The 18,107-nt window shown below is 34.8% G+C and overlaps 1 protein-coding gene across 1 annotated transcript in view; it reads right to left on the reverse strand.

The window, feature by feature from the left end:
- LOC114183061 overlaps positions 1-18,107 on the reverse strand; it is a 50,010-nt gene that overhangs the window by 16,524 nt on the left and 15,379 nt on the right. The window contains exons 3-8 of the mRNA XM_028069914.1: positions 13,274-16,342; positions 11,070-11,348; positions 10,246-10,956; positions 9,253-10,065; positions 8,073-8,810; positions 7,128-7,955 (exon numbers count right to left, since the gene is read on the reverse strand). Of these exons, the coding sequence (XP_027925715.1) occupies positions 7,128-7,955; positions 8,073-8,810; positions 9,253-10,065; positions 10,246-10,956; positions 11,070-11,348; positions 13,274-16,279 (6,375 nt within the window). The 5' untranslated portion in view covers positions 16,280-16,342. The remainder of the gene's footprint in view (positions 1-7,127; positions 7,956-8,072; positions 8,811-9,252; positions 10,066-10,245; positions 10,957-11,069; positions 11,349-13,273; positions 16,343-18,107) is intronic.

An 18,107-nucleotide genomic window follows, 5' to 3' on the forward strand; every position in this document is an offset into this window, starting at 1 on the left:
TCCATTGAGCACCAGCTAACCTCTGTTCAACAACAACTGGCGCAACTCAACACTGGTCGTGCCTCACCTACTCCTGAAGCTGCTGTGGACACTGCAGAAGGTAGTGAAAGTGAGCACTTTGAAGATGCCACTGACGACGAATAGCCTAGCCTTCTACCCACACACCTCCCTTTTGTGTACCATCCTTCACAGCTTCAGTCTGTAGCTCTTGACCTTAGGATCTTAGTAGTCCTAGCAGGGTGTGTGTTTCCTTGTTGTAGTCATCCTAGCATCCTAGCTACCTTAGCCTAGGAATATTTTGGTTTAGCCTATAATGTGTTATATACTATGCTTACTCTGAATGCTATGCAAAGTTATTAACCTGGTTGGTATGCATTATCTACTGCTGTGTTTTTTACCTGCTGCGCTGTTTAGTTTTTTTTCTCCCATCTTGATTATGTTTTTTGCTACTGTCCAAAAAGGGGGAGAATTATCTTGCCACTGCATTGATAGGCTATACTGATAGGGGGAGCATAAAATGAAAATGATATCTGTTATATGTCTATGCTGTTGTTTGCATTGTGTGCCTGTACTGTGTACTGCTGTTGGTGTTTGCTTAATGTGCTGCAGGTCGTTTTATCTCAATCCATGTTTTGGACATCATCAAAAAGGGGGAGATTGTTGGCAGGGGGAGCTTTTCTTCCATAAACGAAGAACAATTTTGATGATGTCTACTGATCTAGGATAAAACATAGCTTAGTCCAGTTAGGTTATGCATTAGGAAATTAGCTTCACTTTATCATTTGTTTTTCAGGCTTGTTGTGTAACTTTGTATATGATTAGTTCTTTAACTAATGGATTAGCTGTGAGTATTGTACTAAGTGAAAATATACTCACGATAATCGATTAGGTAAATAGCTAATTGAATTAGTGACAGCAAAAACCTTTGTATAAAAGCTGTCTTGTAATCTGTTTTGGGTCAGGATTTTTTTGAGATAGATCACACAGTCTGCATCTGGAAAAGAGCAATCTGAGAGACACAAGAGCTTCAGAAGATTCTGCAGTAACCCAAGCACAGATCCAAGAATGATTGATGGTTGACTCTACCATGATGGATCTTGCTTGATTCAAGGAGCATCAAGTCAAATCTGCACATTTAGGTGTTTTCGTTTCTTGTTTTGTTTTCTGTATCTTTGATTACAGTAGCTTCAGTGGTTGAAGTGTGGACCTAGGTGCAATTGTGTGGATGCATTGCTCCTAGGGGAAGTTCTTGATTGTTGAATCAAGTTCTTGGGTTTTGGGGTTAGAATTACATAGGTGTGCTTGTAATTCTTGGAACCTCTGTGTTTAGTGGAATCCTCCTAAGTGTATCACTTAGGAGAAGACTGGATGTAGATTCGCCTTGAATCGAACCAGTATAAATTGTGTGTTTTGATTCCTCTTCTCTCTTTTAATTCTTCTTGATTGTTTTAAAACAGTCCATTAACCCAAAACTGTGTGATTGATTAACTAAGCTTTAAACCTTAAAGACTCCTTCAAGATTCACATTAAACAAGTGAGAAACTCATTAATCAACACAGATCCCTTTGTGCTTAAGAGTATTAGACAGATCTGTTTTTAACATCTTGGAGAACTCATATTAAACTTTAATTTTTGATATTTTTGGCTTTGGCTTGAATATGAAGAGTTGAGGAACATCCTAGTGGAAGGGCAGAACAGAGGTGGCTGTGAAACAGAGTGAGAGAGAGCACGAAATTTGGAGTGTCTGTATCGTGGTTTTGCTGAATTCTGGAATTTTTTCAGAAACCGCCTGGCGGGCTATACTTAGCCATCAGGCGGCTCAACCATTTGAACATGTATTGTGGAGTTTCTGGGTGCAGCGCCTGGCGGTGAATCCCTGTACCACCATGCTGCTCAAGGTTCCTGAGCATTCTGGGTTTTTACTAATAAACTGCCTTGCGGTGATGAATTTCCGCCAGGCGACGCGGGTCTGAGTTTTTGTTTTCGTCATTCTAGGTGTTTTGACATAATTCTGATCGGAGGGAAATCATGGGTTGGTGAGCTAGGGATGATGTAACGTCGTATTTTATTGAGATTCAATATAATTAGTAGATAAAATTGATGAAACAGTGTGAATATGATTTTAGGGTTATAATTGAGAATTTTTAGATGAATCAGTGGTGATAGCGAATTGGTGTACTCACGTTGTGAACTATTAGAGTTAAAGTTAGAGGGTGGTGTCACGATTAAGTATTCGAGGGTGAAGGCAATTCGGGAATGCAGAGAGAAGTGCTGGAGAATGAAAGATGGATCGCATAGCTGCAGCAAAATTCTGGGAATCTGCCATATTTACTTGAACTGCCTGGCGGCACGGGCTTTGCCGCCAGGCGCCATCTCAGAAGTTGGAGTTTTTACATGTTGCGGGTGTTGCTGATTATACTGGGTGGAGGGAGCCATCTTCACACTATTATAGCAGTGGAAAGGAGTAATAGGATGTAAGAAGGAATGATAATAAATCAGAGTTAGTGTTGATAATTAAGTGTTGAGAAGAGAAAGAGAATTCTGGTGTAGTTGAGGGGGGATTCTAGCGTGAGTGTGGACCTTGTGGTCTAGACCAGTACAGAGTTAGTGGTTGTATACGAAGACGAGAGTCAAGTTATAGTTTATGAATTTTGGGAATTGCCAAATGGTAGGAAGTGTGTGAATCTTAAGTAAGGAGGTTATGAAGTAATGTTGTAAGTGAGGAAAACCGGGACTTGAAGGGAAGTAAATAATAGAGCTTATAGAGGTAGTAGCTGCAGGGGCACATTGAGTATTGGGTTAGTTGAACTTACGTATGTTTAATTCGATAAACCAGTTTAAAATGATACACATGATGTGAAGGGGCTTCATCTGAGTGAGAACGTAATTGCGTAAGACCTTTGTGGTGAACTTGAACGAAAATCACGAAAAAACCAGTAAAGGTATATTTCTAATGTGGCGCTTGGCGGTGCGATCACAACCGCCAAGCGATAGTGAGGAAACAGTGGGACCATGATGCAGGAGGCGCCTGGGCGGCAAGAAGTTTCCGTCAAGCGATAGCGAGAAAATACGTAAATTATGAATCAACGTCCGCCTGGCGGCAAGGAGAGGCCCGCCGGGTGGTGGTTGCAAGTTTTATGGTTCTTGAGGCGCTTGGCGCCTGGCGGTACGTGTCCCCCGCCAGGCGGTCTGGAAGCTGTGGCGCCTAACGGTACGTGTCCCCCGCTAGGCAATTTGGCTGCTGTAAGTCCTAGTTATTAGACTGTGTAGGGTGTTCTACAAGACTTTTAGTGGTGCTTCAAAGGTAAGATTGCTGGGTTCCTTGAGTTGAGCTCGGAACGTATCCCTTGAGTTGAGCTCGGGATAGGGGTTAAGCACGTACATTCCTCGAGTTGAGCTCGGAATGGCATCCCTCGAGTTGAGCTCAGGATGGCGGATGAACACGAGGAACCCTTGAGTTAAGCTCGGGTTGGCGAGTGTTGCCGGTGTGAGTGTGCTGGTTGTGGTCAGTACAGATGGGTCCAGTTAGATTGCCCTCCTCAGTTGTTGGCTGACGAGTTTGGTAGTCTTGGGACATTAAGGACTATGTTCGTAATTGGGAACTCCACCTGGCGTTGCGGTGTGTGATCCGTGGCATTGGTTCCCGAACGTGCTCTGTTGGTTGTGGCGGATAAGTTTGGCAGCAAATTACCTTGGGGTAATCACTAGAAGAGGTAGAACTCGAATAGTCTGGTTGTGGCCAGACGTTAGAGAATTGATTAAGAGATGGTACTTTGATACTTATGGAGCTTATATTTGTTAATTGGTTATATGATATCTGTTATGATGCATGTTGTTTTCATAAGCTCACCCTATCTGCTTGTGTTTGGCGATGACCGTGTACGCTGTATACGTGAGCAGAGGATGTTGATGCAGGTGGAACCGGTGATGCATAGTCGCGAATGGGGTTCTACTGGGGGAACTTCTTATATTTTCTTATTTGCTTTTGGAAACTGTTGTAAACCTTGATGGGTGAAATTATAACATTTTTATTTTGGTTTATGGAGTGGATGTTTATAAACTTTATCCGATCATTTAATAAATTTTAAATTTCCCACGTTTTTGGGAAATGAGGTTATTCATAAATGCGGTAGTGTTATATTTTATTTGTTTTATATATTTTAAATCAGTAATATCCTGACGGGATGTTACAATTAGAACTTGTTTTAAGGTGCAAAACTAGTGTTTTCTCTCGCCACTGGAATAACGCTTGGCGATACGAGGGAACTGCCAAGTGATAAGACTGAACTAGGAAAGCCTGGAAGGAGTTGGCGTCGAGCGGCAAGTCTGAATCGCTAAGCAAGGGCAAATCTAGAGAGTTGGCACCTAACGGTATTGGATGACGGCCAGGCGGTTTGCATATAAGTGTTGTTTGGCGGCGCTTAGGCTATGTTAGGCGGTAGTGTAGAGCCATGGTGCTTTTGTGGTATGTTCTGCATGGTTTGTGGTAATGGTCTGGTTAGGGATATACTTGGATGAATTACGAGCGAGTGGTTCGTAATGGAGTTTGAAAGCGCACTGATCACGAGCAGGAGGTCCGAGATGTTAGAAATCTTATGGGAGAATATGAGCGAGAGGTTTGTATTGGCTAGCTCCACTTGATTGTTACGAGTGGGAGGTTCGTAACGAGATGGATCCATGCATGTTGGACTATGAGCGGGAAGTTCGTAGAGTTGGACCACGAGTGGCCGGTTTGTGGAAGTATATGAAATTCCTATGACCATGGTTGAGTAGGTGTTGATCTCATGTAGGTCAGGTTGATGAATTTAAGTGTTTTTAATGTTGGAGATGACGACCTTGGGCCATGATATGCTTCATGTTGTCACGAGCATGTAGGTTCGTTATTGATGATGGAACGCGTGATTAATACAAGCGAACGAGAAGGTTTGTATTAGATGTCCTCTCGTGTGGAGATATGAGCGGGGAGGTTCGTATACTTGAGGCTATTATGAGTGGGGAGGTTCATAGCAGGTGTTCACGTGTGTTAGACTACGAGCAGGAGGTTCATAGAGTTTGGACCACGAGCGACAAGTTCGTGGAAGCATGTGATATCCTTAAGGCTAGGGTCAAGTGGTGTAAAAATCTGGATGGATCAGGTAGGGGACTATGTGTCCTACTAGAGGATGAGAAAGGTTCTAAAAAGGAGTTTTTGGTTAAGTTAGGATGCTTTGGGTGAGGGTTTATGATATGTTTTATGCATGTTTACTTTCAATGAGCTCATCCTTTCTGTTTGTGTTTGATGCTAATTGTGTGACTTGTCACATGGGAGCAGATGATATTGCAGGTGATGTTGTTGACGCATAGGGTTGGAGTGAGGACTAGCTATGGGAATTGATTTGAAGTATTTTTGGAAATGATTTTTATGTATTTCTTTTAAGTTAACGTTGGATTTTAACTTGTAATAGTTTGAATTATGTTTTTTATTTTTGGCGCGTTGAATAAATTTAAAATTCCCGCATTTTGGGATTGGTTATTAAATTTAAATTCAATTAAAATATTATTTTTATTTTAGTAAATTAAAAATATCCGCCTATGATGTTATAGAGTGTTTTTATGTATAAATTATAAAAAAATATTTTAACAAGTACATAAAAATTGTACCTAAATTTAATTATTGATTTGTTCTCAAAATGAAAATAAGTTCCAAATTGTTTCATTTTACAATTAAAAAGGATTAAATTGAATCAACATTATAAATATGATACTAAATTGAAAACAAACATTTTCATGTGACAGTAACATAGCACGTGACACGACCATGACTTGACAGGTGACCGTTTTTATATTTAAGAAATAAATTAAAAAATATTGAAAATTCCACCAATTAGTACGAACACAAGGTTAAGGTCGATCTAACGAAAAATACCAAATTGAACATTTTTAGAAACTTAAAGGACTAAATTTGTCAAATAAAAACTAGCAATTTGTCTGAAAATTAGAATAAAATTAGAGAGGACCAAATTAACTATCAAGCCTAATTTTTATAATGAGCTCCACCTATATAAGATATTGTACAATCCATCCTTATAATATAATGGTTGGTGTCCAACAACTTTGAACAAGGGACTTCCCTCAAGGAAATGTAATGATTATGATTGAACACTATATCTCCAGCTTAATGAAACATTGAACATAAAGAAATAGGAAATTATTGTTGGTTGAAAAACATCATAGCAATTGAATTCAAATAATAAATTCTCACCTGTTCGTGAAAAAATCCCTCATATATGTAACGAGGGCTACTTAGCTGTGTATGGAAAGCGCAAAAAGGGATGAGGAGACTATTGTAGTTATGAATGTATACTCACCATGCCAATTGAATAAAAAATTTGACATGTGGAATGAAATAATGCATATCAAACAAATCACATTATGCAAGTTATGGTGTATATGCAGTAAGAAAAATCGAGGAGAGAAGAAGATTAAATCTAGGAGTAGTAATACAAGACAGATAATATGATTTAATAACTTCATAGAGAAGTTGGAAATGGATGCCATACCAATGGTCGGGCGAAAATATATTTGGTATAAGGAAAAAAGAACTACAAAGAGTAGGATAGATAGAGTTGTAGTAACTAAAAAGTGGATGGGAAAATGGCAAGACTGTAAACAATACATTCAAGACAAAGTTGTTTTGGATCGTTGTGCAATAGTAGTTAAGATAATATCTATTGATTGGGTTCCGAATCATAGTAGTTAAGACACTACAAATATAATGGTAATAAAAATATCCTTAGATACTTTGAATTAATATCAAGCTTGGAGTGAATTTTCACAAGAGTAAAATTGGAGGAATGAATGTAGATGAGAGCAAAATAAAGGGGTTTTCGCTCATTCTCAATTGTGAAATAATGAAAGTGTCATTTAAGTACTTAGGAATGAATGTTGGAGGATAAAATCGTAGAGTTCCATGCTCCAAAACTAACAATACTTCGAACACGCAGTCATTTTTTGTAACCATGTTGCTAAATAATAAGAAAACCTATTGCTAAATAATATAATATATTCTAATAGATTTGAGGTTAAGAGAAAGAGGATTTTATAACACAAGAAAGAAAATAGTAATGTAATAATACATAAGAACTGACCTTTTCATGAAATAAGGTTTGGACAGTTGTGTTGAGATCGACGTGGAAAGTGAAATCAGGATGTTTCGATGTTTGAATCCCCGAAAATATTGGTAGTTTTATGAGTCCTTCAGAGAAAGTTATCATATTGGGACATTCATCTACCACCACCCATTCCAGACATGGGCACTGCAAAGTGGCATTTCCTGAATAAAAGCTTATTAGCCTCGGTAAGCATATCAAGTAAATCCACCTCAGCCGTCCAAATACCATCTCATCACAGCCATCTTCCTCTTCATTTCTTGCAATTTCTTTGATTGATTCACAATTTTCTATGAATAGAGTCTCGAGTTTCACCAAACTTTTGAGTGTTGCAAATGTGAATAAATATTCCATCTTCTCACAGCGCTCCACATATAACTCTTTAAGATTGATGAAAGACACCGCACCATAAACTATTCTTTCTACCAGAGGGCACTCGTAAAGCTTTAACAATTCAAGCTTTTGGGAGTATGGTTGTACCCACGCGTGCTCTAAACCTATACACTCTAACTCACTTAATTGGAACAAAAATAATTGTTTCAATCCAGCAAGTACATTGTGGTGAACTTGAAGCTTTTGAGAGGGAAATATCTCCTTCAGACCAAACCATTTCTGTACTATAAGATATTCTAAGCTGGGTACCTTGTGAAATAAATCAAAATGCAGAGTATCTTTCTCATTGCTATCATCCTCAAAGCACAACCAAAGAAAATTTAGCTTCCAAAGAAGGTCTTGGGGCAAACGTGTGTCGCTCAACAACGTAAAGTTTTTCTGATTAAGTGCCAAACGTTTCAGTTTGTGAGAAGCCTAGCAATTGAAATAAACAAATTCAAAAGAAAATGTATAGCTGTCAATAGTTAGAAGTTAAAGAAGGAAAATATATAATTAAAAGAAAAAAAGGTCAAAATGTTTATGCCTTCTTACCAATATTTCAATAGAGAACATAGGATGTTGTAGCAGGCTAATTGGAGCTTCTGTAGCTGCTTCTGTAGCTGCTTCTGTAGCTGATGTGAATAGCTTCAACTTAGGACAATTGGCCACAAATAAAATTTCTAATAAGGGACATTCAAGATGATGCTTTCCAGGATAAAAGCAACTCAACAATGGCATATTCACAAGTTTTAGGTAGGATAAACAAGGAAATTCAAACATTATTGTCGTTTCCATTCCATCTTCCTTTCCAGCAATTTCTACCAATTTCTCACACCCCGATATTAAAAGTGTCTCAAGCTTCTTAAGATTTCTGGCAAGGGATGAAGGGAACAGTGTTACCAACCCTTCACAACCATGAACAATAACAATGTTCAAATTAGGAAAACTGACAATTCCTCTCGGGGTTTCCTTCCATACACATTTTAAATTTAACAAGTTCTTTAAAATAAGCTTTTTCAAACGAAACACTATTCCATACGTCATCATCTCACTCTCATCTATGTCAAATATCAATTTTGCTGATTTGCAACCATGCACATTCAATTCTTCTAAGTTCTTCAAGTAAGGTAGTACATGAGAGGGAATCAAAGTATCTCTTTCACATGCTTCGTCAAATTCCAATTTCTTCAAACAACCAAAGAAATTGTCTGGAAAAGCAAATTTTCCATGTTGAACTTTCCTCTCGGGATAATCAACAAGATTTATTTCCTTTGAATATTCAAAATAGACCTTAAAAAGAGAAGAAACTAAATGTTAGAACTACATCACAATAAATGATTTAATGACGATATAAAAAAAGTCTTGATACTAATCCTTATGGTATATGTAAACCCCCCTACACGCACTTTAATCCATTATAATATGTTATAAAACAAATTTGGAAAATGAAAAAAAAAAGTGAGGAAGTTATTTCAAATAAATCAAAGAGTATGATAAAGGCCGCCATTTGCACAAATTTGATTATGAAATTATGATAGGGGATACCTAATACACCTTGAAAATATAATCCATAAACCTTGACCTGTGAAACTAGGAAATTAATATATACTTAAATCTGTACAAAACGACATAATGTACATGCTTCACATTATTTATGTTTTGCACACGAATTCAGCTATCGAAAATTTTCAAAGAAATAAAAAATTGGTCAACACATACTTTAAAAGCATACCTGATCTTTGAAATGTGTTTGTAGAGTGGCATTCAAATCACCTTCCCAATACCATTTGTTTTTTTCTCCTGCTTCAACGTGTACTTTTTGTAGGTTTGGAACACTTTGGACCTTGGATAATTTTTTCATTTGAGGACATTCACTTACTACTAAGTTTTCCAATAGTGGGAATTTTAAGTCACACTTCTCGACACTAGAGAAACTTGTGAGATTTTTTAGAGATACCAATTCTAATGATTTTAATTGTTTAAACTCAACCTCTTGTACTTTTTCCTCTTCATTTTCGACAACAATTTCCACAATTAATGGACATGAACCTACTTTCATAGTTGTGAGTTGAACCAAGGTTTTAGCGGTTGAGAGTGTCATTAAATTCCTCATCATACAATTCACCACTTCTAAGTATGTTAAGTAACTAAAAGATACTGAGGATGACGCTAGCTTTGTCAATTTTTTACATCGTAGAATGATTAAGCATTCTATCCTTTGAAGAAGCACATCATGCTCAAAGCCAATATCCTCTAGAGACCACATGCTACGCAATTCTAACTCTTTAAGCTCCACAACACCACCTATTTTTTCACGTGAACTAAGACTTTCAGGAATCCAAATTCTTTTCATGTGACAAAGTCCCAATGTTAAACTTTTCAAATTGGGAAGTCTATGAAGAAACCAAAAGAGAATTTCATTATTCTTCAATCTATAGCAGGTAAGTTCTTCTAGTTTGTGCATTCTGTGAATATTAACAATGTATTTCTGTAACCACTCTGCTTCCTTCAAGCTCACCGACATATATTCCAAGTTATATATCACCTAAGTAAATAAATAAAAAGACTTGTCAGTATTAAAGCATACTAGTTGAATCATAATGTATTATTTTGATTTAGGAAATAAAAAACATAATCTCATCCTTGTGAAGGGTTGCTAATTCACACTTTCCATTAAAACAAGACATATGTACCTTTTTTGTATCTAAACAAACTTTATATGTACCTTTTTTGTAGCTAAAACAATTGGTTGTTCTTGTGAATTTGTGATTTCTGAAGTGAAACCTTCGAGCATGCTACAGTCAACTATTTTCAATTTCTTCAAGGGTGGCCACTCTAAAGTATGAATTCCTGAGTAGAAACTCCTCAATTCATGCAAGTCTATCAAGGATACAGTGTTTAGATGAGGAAACTTAAAGCTGATAGCATTTTCACTTGAATGTTTGTCCAGAGAAACAATCTCTTTCATTGCCCAACAATCCCATACCTCAAGGACTTCTAGTTTTTCTAGGTCATTGGAAATAGAAACTGGAAAGAGATATTTCAATTTTGGACTCTCATCAACTCTTATGCTTTGCAAATTATTACATTTGAGTATTTCACCGGTGACACCCTTCCATACATTCACCAAATTTGGCAGGTCTTCTAGAAATATATTTTCCAAATTTGTTTCAATTATATCACAAGTGTGGGGAATATTTGCAAGATCAAATATATTTTCAACCAACTTGCAATTTGTAACTGTCAAGCTTTGAAGGCTTTGCAATCTTTGCCCCATATAATTTGGAAAAATTGTAACAAGTTTATGGCACTCTCTGATTATCAAAGAGCTCAAATTTTTAAAGGAATGCAAACCAATATCGAATTTCCAAATGGTAGAAAGTTTCCCCATGCAGATGATTTCCATTTTCGTCAACTTAGGAAAAACATCAATATACTGTTACAATAAAAATACTATATAGGTGAGCAATTGAAAGACCTAATTGCTTAATATAATAATAAAACAAAGAATAACATTAATCATACTCAATATTAAATGAATCAACACACCTCTGCATCTTCTTGACGGAATATATCCTCCATCATTTCACATTCACTTACAAAAATGCTTTGAAGATTAACCAATCTTTCAGCCATAGAGAATGATAGTAAATACTTTAAATTACCGCAATCTGTCACGTTCAATGTGAGCAAATTTTGAAAATTATGGTCATATTGGTCACACCATATCTTTTCAATGTTTTGAAAATTATGATCATATTGGTCACACCATATCTTTTGAATTTTGATTGAGGATAACTCCAACGATTCTAATTTAGGGATTGAAACCTGTAAGAGCACATAAAATGTTGCAACAAGAAGATTTCATTTCAAAATATGTTTTTTCCAATAGAAATGTTAAATTATGGTGCAATTTCTATAAAGTTAAAAATAAATAAAACCTAGAATTAGGTGAACTTCTAAGAAATTCTAGATCATTGTGATGAAACATCTCATGCCTATATATGTGATGACATTTTTTCACTATGCTCAAGTAACTTTATAAAAAACATAATAAAGTTTAGTTCAATAAAACCAATCGCTAACTTATGTAAAACTCCTCCAAACATTACTCGTCATCTTCATATCTACCTTCTACAACATATATTTACTACATTGTTACTCACCTCACTAAGCTTGTCAAACTCTCCTTAGTTTGGTATCTAGTAGGCATAGATGTAATAGCCAACTATTTCTAAGGAAAACTTTCCTACTATATTCCATATCAATCGCAAAATATTTATAAGAAATGGCCAATATGGATCCATTTTCATCTACTTGTGTACCTATCTTTATTGGATAAATTTATGATTTTTAGAAGATTAAAATTAAGACATTTTTCCCTTATGGGAGATTGTAGAAGAAGACTTCATTGCTCCTATAGACATTTCAACACTAATAGTCACTAAATAAAGGAGTTGGTGTTATACCTTTTAAGAAAAGTCATTGTTGATGTTATTTTTCCAAAGTAAAGGATGGCATAAATGTAAAAAAGGTGTGGAGCACATTAAAACGAGTTTCAAGGAAGTGTAAAGGTGTGTACTATTAAATTTCAAACTCTAAAACATGTGTTTGAGTTAATAAATGTGAAGAACATTGAAGATTGTTATTTAGAAGATAAGAAATAATCAAGCAAATTGGAGCATGTGAGGAAAATACTCTTGACAAGAAAATTGTTGAGAAAAATTCTAAATTCTATTCTCAATAAATATGATGCAATCATGACTACAATCAAATAAATCAAGGATCTATCTACCTTGTCAGTAAAAAAACTAATAGACTCTCTTGAAGTAAATACGCAAAGATTGAAAAGTATAATGATGACTTTGTCAAAAATTTCTTTCAATTAAAATAAAAAGTTAAGGTCTCAAAATAAAGAAAGTGGAGGAAAGAAAATAGAGAAAGTTCTAGAAATAAATAAAACATTATAGAAGTTTCTCTAATTCCATTTGAGATCCATGTGACATTTGTAAGAAGTCAAGTCAATTGGAGAAAGAATGTTAACATTGCAAAAAGCCACGGTATCAACACTACAATAAATTTGAACTCATGGAGAATAATTGCCACGGAAAAAAACATGAATTAAAATTTTGTGAAGAGCATGCCTTGAGCAACATCTTTTTTAGTCTACTCGAGATTGTAGTGATGGAACAAATGGAATTGGTTCTTGGATTAGGGATGCAATAGCCACATGGCCAAAGATAAGAGCAACTTTGTCAAAGTGAAAGTTCAATCAAGAAACAACACACAAATGAAGTCAAAAGGGAGGAGGTATTGCTGTGGTGGAAACTTAGAAAGGTATGTGACTAAAAAAGATGTCTTACTTATTCCTAATCTTAAAGAAAATCTCTTGAGCTTTGCCTAAATAATGGAGAAAAGGGTACACTTCTTCACTTCAAAGAAGATGCTTCACTTCAAAGGGTAAATTTGAGCTCTCTCTCAATAAAGTTCATAAACTCAATAAAGTTTATTTCCATTAGAGCAATTGTTACCTTATTCAAAACTACTCCACATTCCTTATCACCAGTAAAGTATCCTTCTATAATATATATTTACTACATAACTATTCAACCCACAAAACTCGTTAATTTATCCTAATATTCCTACAAGAAATGAAAAAAAATTAAATGAATAGTATTTTATGCTTCTTTTAAGGTAATAACAACATACAAATTAAGCATTGCACATTTTATTATGATAATGTTTTCACGTACCTTTTCATTGAAGAGTGGAAGGCAAGAATTGGTGACCCCATGCTCAGCGTTAGTGACAATATTTGTGGTCTCATGTTGTAGTATTTGGCCTTGCAACAATGGTACACTACCAAGCATCTCATCAACGGTATATAAACAAGTAAATGTTGGTAAAGACTTTAATGTCAAATGTCGTAACTGGGGAAACTCAATCTTGTCATCACTAACATTTTGAGTTTGTCTTTCTTTGGAAACTATCTCCTTCAAAGAATCACAATCACACACTTCAATTGTTTCAAGCACAGTGAGGAGTCTAACCATGCAAAATGGGAAGAGGTTTACCAATTTAGCACATGTTTTAATCTTGATCACTTTTAAACTACAAAAAGAGGCATCCACAAGCTCATTGTCACATATTCTCTCCAAATTGTACAGTTTGTAAAGCCATATGGACTCCAATTTGGGAAAGGCCAGCAAAGGGTGAAATCGCTCCATTGGGTTGATAACATAATTAATGCCAAAATTGTTTACAATGGATAAATGTTTCAAATTTGGAAATCCTTCCACATTTAATTCAAAGAAAATATCTTGAACATCATTAAGTTCTCCTAGCAGCAAACATTCAACACTTTTGAAAAACATTTTAACCCATTTTTTTGAATGAATATCGACGTTTTCATTTAGGTTCAATGCCAAAAATTTCACCTCTTCATACTTCTCTGGGATTTTGAATTTTCCCACTGTAAGCAAGTTAAGTAAGTTGAATTCACCAATGACAATCTTGTAACTATTCAACTTATCCAAAAATAAGTTTTGCGGAAAATGGGCAAAACTTTGTATATGTATTTCTAGATTTTGCAAGTGATTCAAGTGCCTCAACTCAGAGAGACTAGCATTTTCACTTTTCATATTTTCTTCAGCCTCCCATAGAATCAAATTGTCTCTAATGTAAAATTCCTCTAAAATGTTCATCCTTGCTATAATATTGGAAGTTATTTTTCTTAGATTTGGACAATTGCTTATGTCGAAAAGCTGAAGCTTATCCAGTTGCCCAAATTCAAGAGGCAAACTTTCAATATTAGATCCTGAAAGACTAAGAATTCGTAAGTTCTTTAACTCCCCAATGATCGATAGGTTCTTTTCAAGAGTGCATCTCTCCAAACAAAGCATTCTTAGTTTTTTCAGGCATTTAATTGATGAAGGTAAGCAAGACAGATTAACACCAGTCAATACCAATACTTTGAGTCGAATCATAAATTTAAAAAGGTCATCTGGTATTTCAAAAGATTCAGTGTTATTGTCAATGTGTAAGACTTCAACTCGAGGACAAGATATACTCTTAGGAAACTCATATTTGATGTCACAAGAGTGTAAAAAAATGGCAGTGTACCTTTCAAAGTCATCTTCATGAGGCCACTCGTCAAGTATGTCATTTTTCATAAAAAGCACTTGTTTTTCTTTGGATGATATCGAAAGAGCAATACCTCGCACAATGTCATGCATGTTGAAGCGATCACTAGAATAACTTCTCACCAACAAACTCGATTCTTCTAGTTCTTTTATCATCCTTTGTACACTTTTCCTTGCATCTGTAATTGTGTGGACTCCTTGAAGCAAATTCAAACCAATGCAAAATTTGACCAAATCCATAATCAAAGCATCATTTCCCATTCTTGCACAGTGTAAGAACACACATTTTAGCTGCTCAGTTTTCAGTTGATTATAGCTCAACTTTATTGAGAAGTCTGTAAATCCCCATTCTTCGGTAGAACTTTGTCTTTTAATTTGTTTGCAAATGTCTTCCCAAGTGGATAAGCTTTTATTCTTTAGTGTCCTTCCTATTGAAACTAACGCTATCGGAATTCCACCACTCCACTTTGCAATTTCAATAGCATTGCTATCAAAATCAGAATTTTTTACATCAGCAACTTTCTTTAGCAAAGTCTGTGCCTCCTTTTCATCAAGGCCTTCCACCCTAAAAGTAGAGCTCTGTTGCACATCCATTTGATCACATAATACTTCTTTCTTTCTAGATGTTAGAAGAATTTTGCCTCCTTTGTAACTCTTGGATGACTTTTCCTTTTTCATCTTATTCAAATCAACTTTTGACCACTCACTATTTTCTGTGTTACCGTAACCAAAATCGTTAGATATGTGACTGACATCCTGTCGGCTTGCATCATCTTGATCATCATCATCACATGGAATACCAATTCTATTCAAGTCTAATCCATCCCAGAGATCATCAAGGATAATAAGGGTGTTCTTTTTTTCTTTCTTTAACCTCTTTCGAATTCGATTTGCTCTACCAATCTCACTTTTCTCTTCCAATGTCATTCCCAGCATGTCAGCAATCTGTCCTTGAATTTTTTCGAAGTCAGGATTTTCTGTAATATTTGCTATAATCACTATCTTGAACAACTTTTCTCGAGCTTTCTTAGCAATTTCTTTAACCAAAAAGGTTTTACCCATACCAGAATGCCCATAAACTCCAACCATATCAACTGTTGAGTTTTCCAGTGCTTTCATAATCGTCTCCAAAGTTCTAGTTCTAGATGCGAAGCTCACATAACCACTGTTTGAAAAAGCATAATCAGGGGATGGGTATTCTTGATACGAAACTTTGTCAAATTTCTTTTTCCAAAGTCCATCTTCTATGATTTCCTCGACCATCTTCGTAGCTTTTCTACCAAGCTGATACCTCAAATGGAAGTTATTTGGAAGGAAACCAGTTGAGCATATTTTCTTTTCATGACATTCATCATTAATATAACTTCTATATTCTTTTATCTTCTCATCCATAAGCTTTAAGCAACGTTGAACGTCATTTTCAATTTCTTTTGCGTTTTCTAGTGCTTTATCAACATCATGTTGTAGCCTCTCCCTATTATCTTCCAGGTACTCAACGTAAGATTTCAACTTTTCAAATTTGCTTTTGTAATTAAAAATGTAGCCCCAATGTCGTTTGACCAAATGTCCTAAAATTTTCAGTGCACTCTCAGTAGTTGCAGAAACAATTGGATCCATGCTCCCTTAGGAATGAACACTTTCGTCTTGACTTTGTGCTTCCTAATACTGTTAGTTCTTTTCCTAATTATTGCAAATGCAAATTTAGACAAAAAAGCAAAATGGATAAAGCATTGAACAGTTATTTGGTAATCTATTTATAGCATAGTTTCTCATACACTACTACAAATTTTTATATTATATGAAATTTATTTTACAAATTTATTAAAAGAATTTACAAGAAAAAACTTTTTTCTGATATTTCTTCTAAGAATATTAATTAACAGATAATTCCTTGTAAATAATTATATCCTACAAAATTATAAAATTCGTAAATATTTTCTACAAAATTTATTGTCAAAAGCGTTTTATACAAAATAATTTTGTAAAAAATTGATAGCAATTTCCTGCAAATTTTTTTTATAACAAAATTTATAAGTATTTTTTAAAAAAAATCAAAATAAAATTGAAAGAAAATATGAATTTTTTAGTAATAATAGCAATTGCATGAATTTTAAATTAACATACTAAGTGACCATAATTTCTATAATCTTCAATCACCAAGTAGTTACTAATTCATGCAACTATTATGTCCTTACCATGCCTTCATATTTTAACACCAACTCATAGCCCTTCATTTTCTAAATTATTATGATAACTTAAACAATGAACCTTTTAATATTATTCTAAACTAACCGTGATACCAACAAATTTCAACTTAGTCATCCAAATTTATTTTCTTTATCCCTCCAGAAAAAAAAAATCTTACCCATCCACCCTCATTTATTGTTGACTCCTATTTTTACAGGAGAAAATCATAACTTTTACACCGTTAAAATGAATAAATATTTTTGCATATAAGGTTTATAAGACATTTAAAAGAAGGATTCACTATTTCTTCAATCATTTATTACGATTAAGAAAAAAGAAGTCGAATGTTAACAAACATAAAAATTCAATTATTTCATAAGTGCATGCCATTGGTATTATTTCACTAGTGTATAAATGGCATTCAATGATGCCTTCCAACAATAATTTTGTGACTATCATGAAAATATGAAGTGGTAAACATTTTGAAATTAGGGTGACCATGTTGAAGATTATTAAAGAGGCATCATCTTATCCTATTTTTGATGACGATCATCAGTATAGTTGTCTTAAATTATCCATTTTATAACTAGAGACATGTTAGAAATAATTCAAATGTGAGTCAAAATCTTATATTGAATGGAAAAGATAAAGTTAAACCTTAAAGTTTGAGTTAAAACTTGTATCAAATGTATTATATAATGTTACATGTATAGAACCACATTTTCTCGGTCACTAGGGTTTTTCTTATGGTTGCTCTTCGCATTCTATCTTTATGTTGTGCATTGTCTCTTTATTTTGTTCTTCTTTGGGACAGATCTTTGCATTGTAAAACCAGCCCTTGTTATCGTTCTTGTGCCTCAATGTCTCGTTTTTCTTTTTTGTTGCTTGCCTTGCTTTTGTTCACGTGTCCCTTTACTTGTGTATCTGCAGCATCTCCTTCTTCCTTCGTGTCTCTTGTCTTCTCTTAGGTATATCAATGTGGTATTATTTATATTAATATTATTTATACTGATTGTTTTGTTGAAAATGTTAGTATTGGATTTGGGGTATTTGCCTATGACAAATGGTATTTTTAATTTTTTCGAAAGTAAAGTGTTTTGCTATCAAAACTTCAGAAATATTTATATTGAATGAATATTAGTTTCTATTTAAGATATAACATATAAAATAAGTATTATCTCCAATGCTTGTTATACTGGTAGTTTGTTTCTCCTAATCAATGTTTTATCTTCATATATATCCTTAGTTTATCTATAAA

This window comes from Vigna unguiculata, chromosome 5, assembly GCF_004118075.2.
Source record: "Vigna unguiculata cultivar IT97K-499-35 chromosome 5, ASM411807v1, whole genome shotgun sequence".
NCBI lineage: Eukaryota > Viridiplantae > Streptophyta > Magnoliopsida > Fabales > Fabaceae > Vigna > Vigna unguiculata.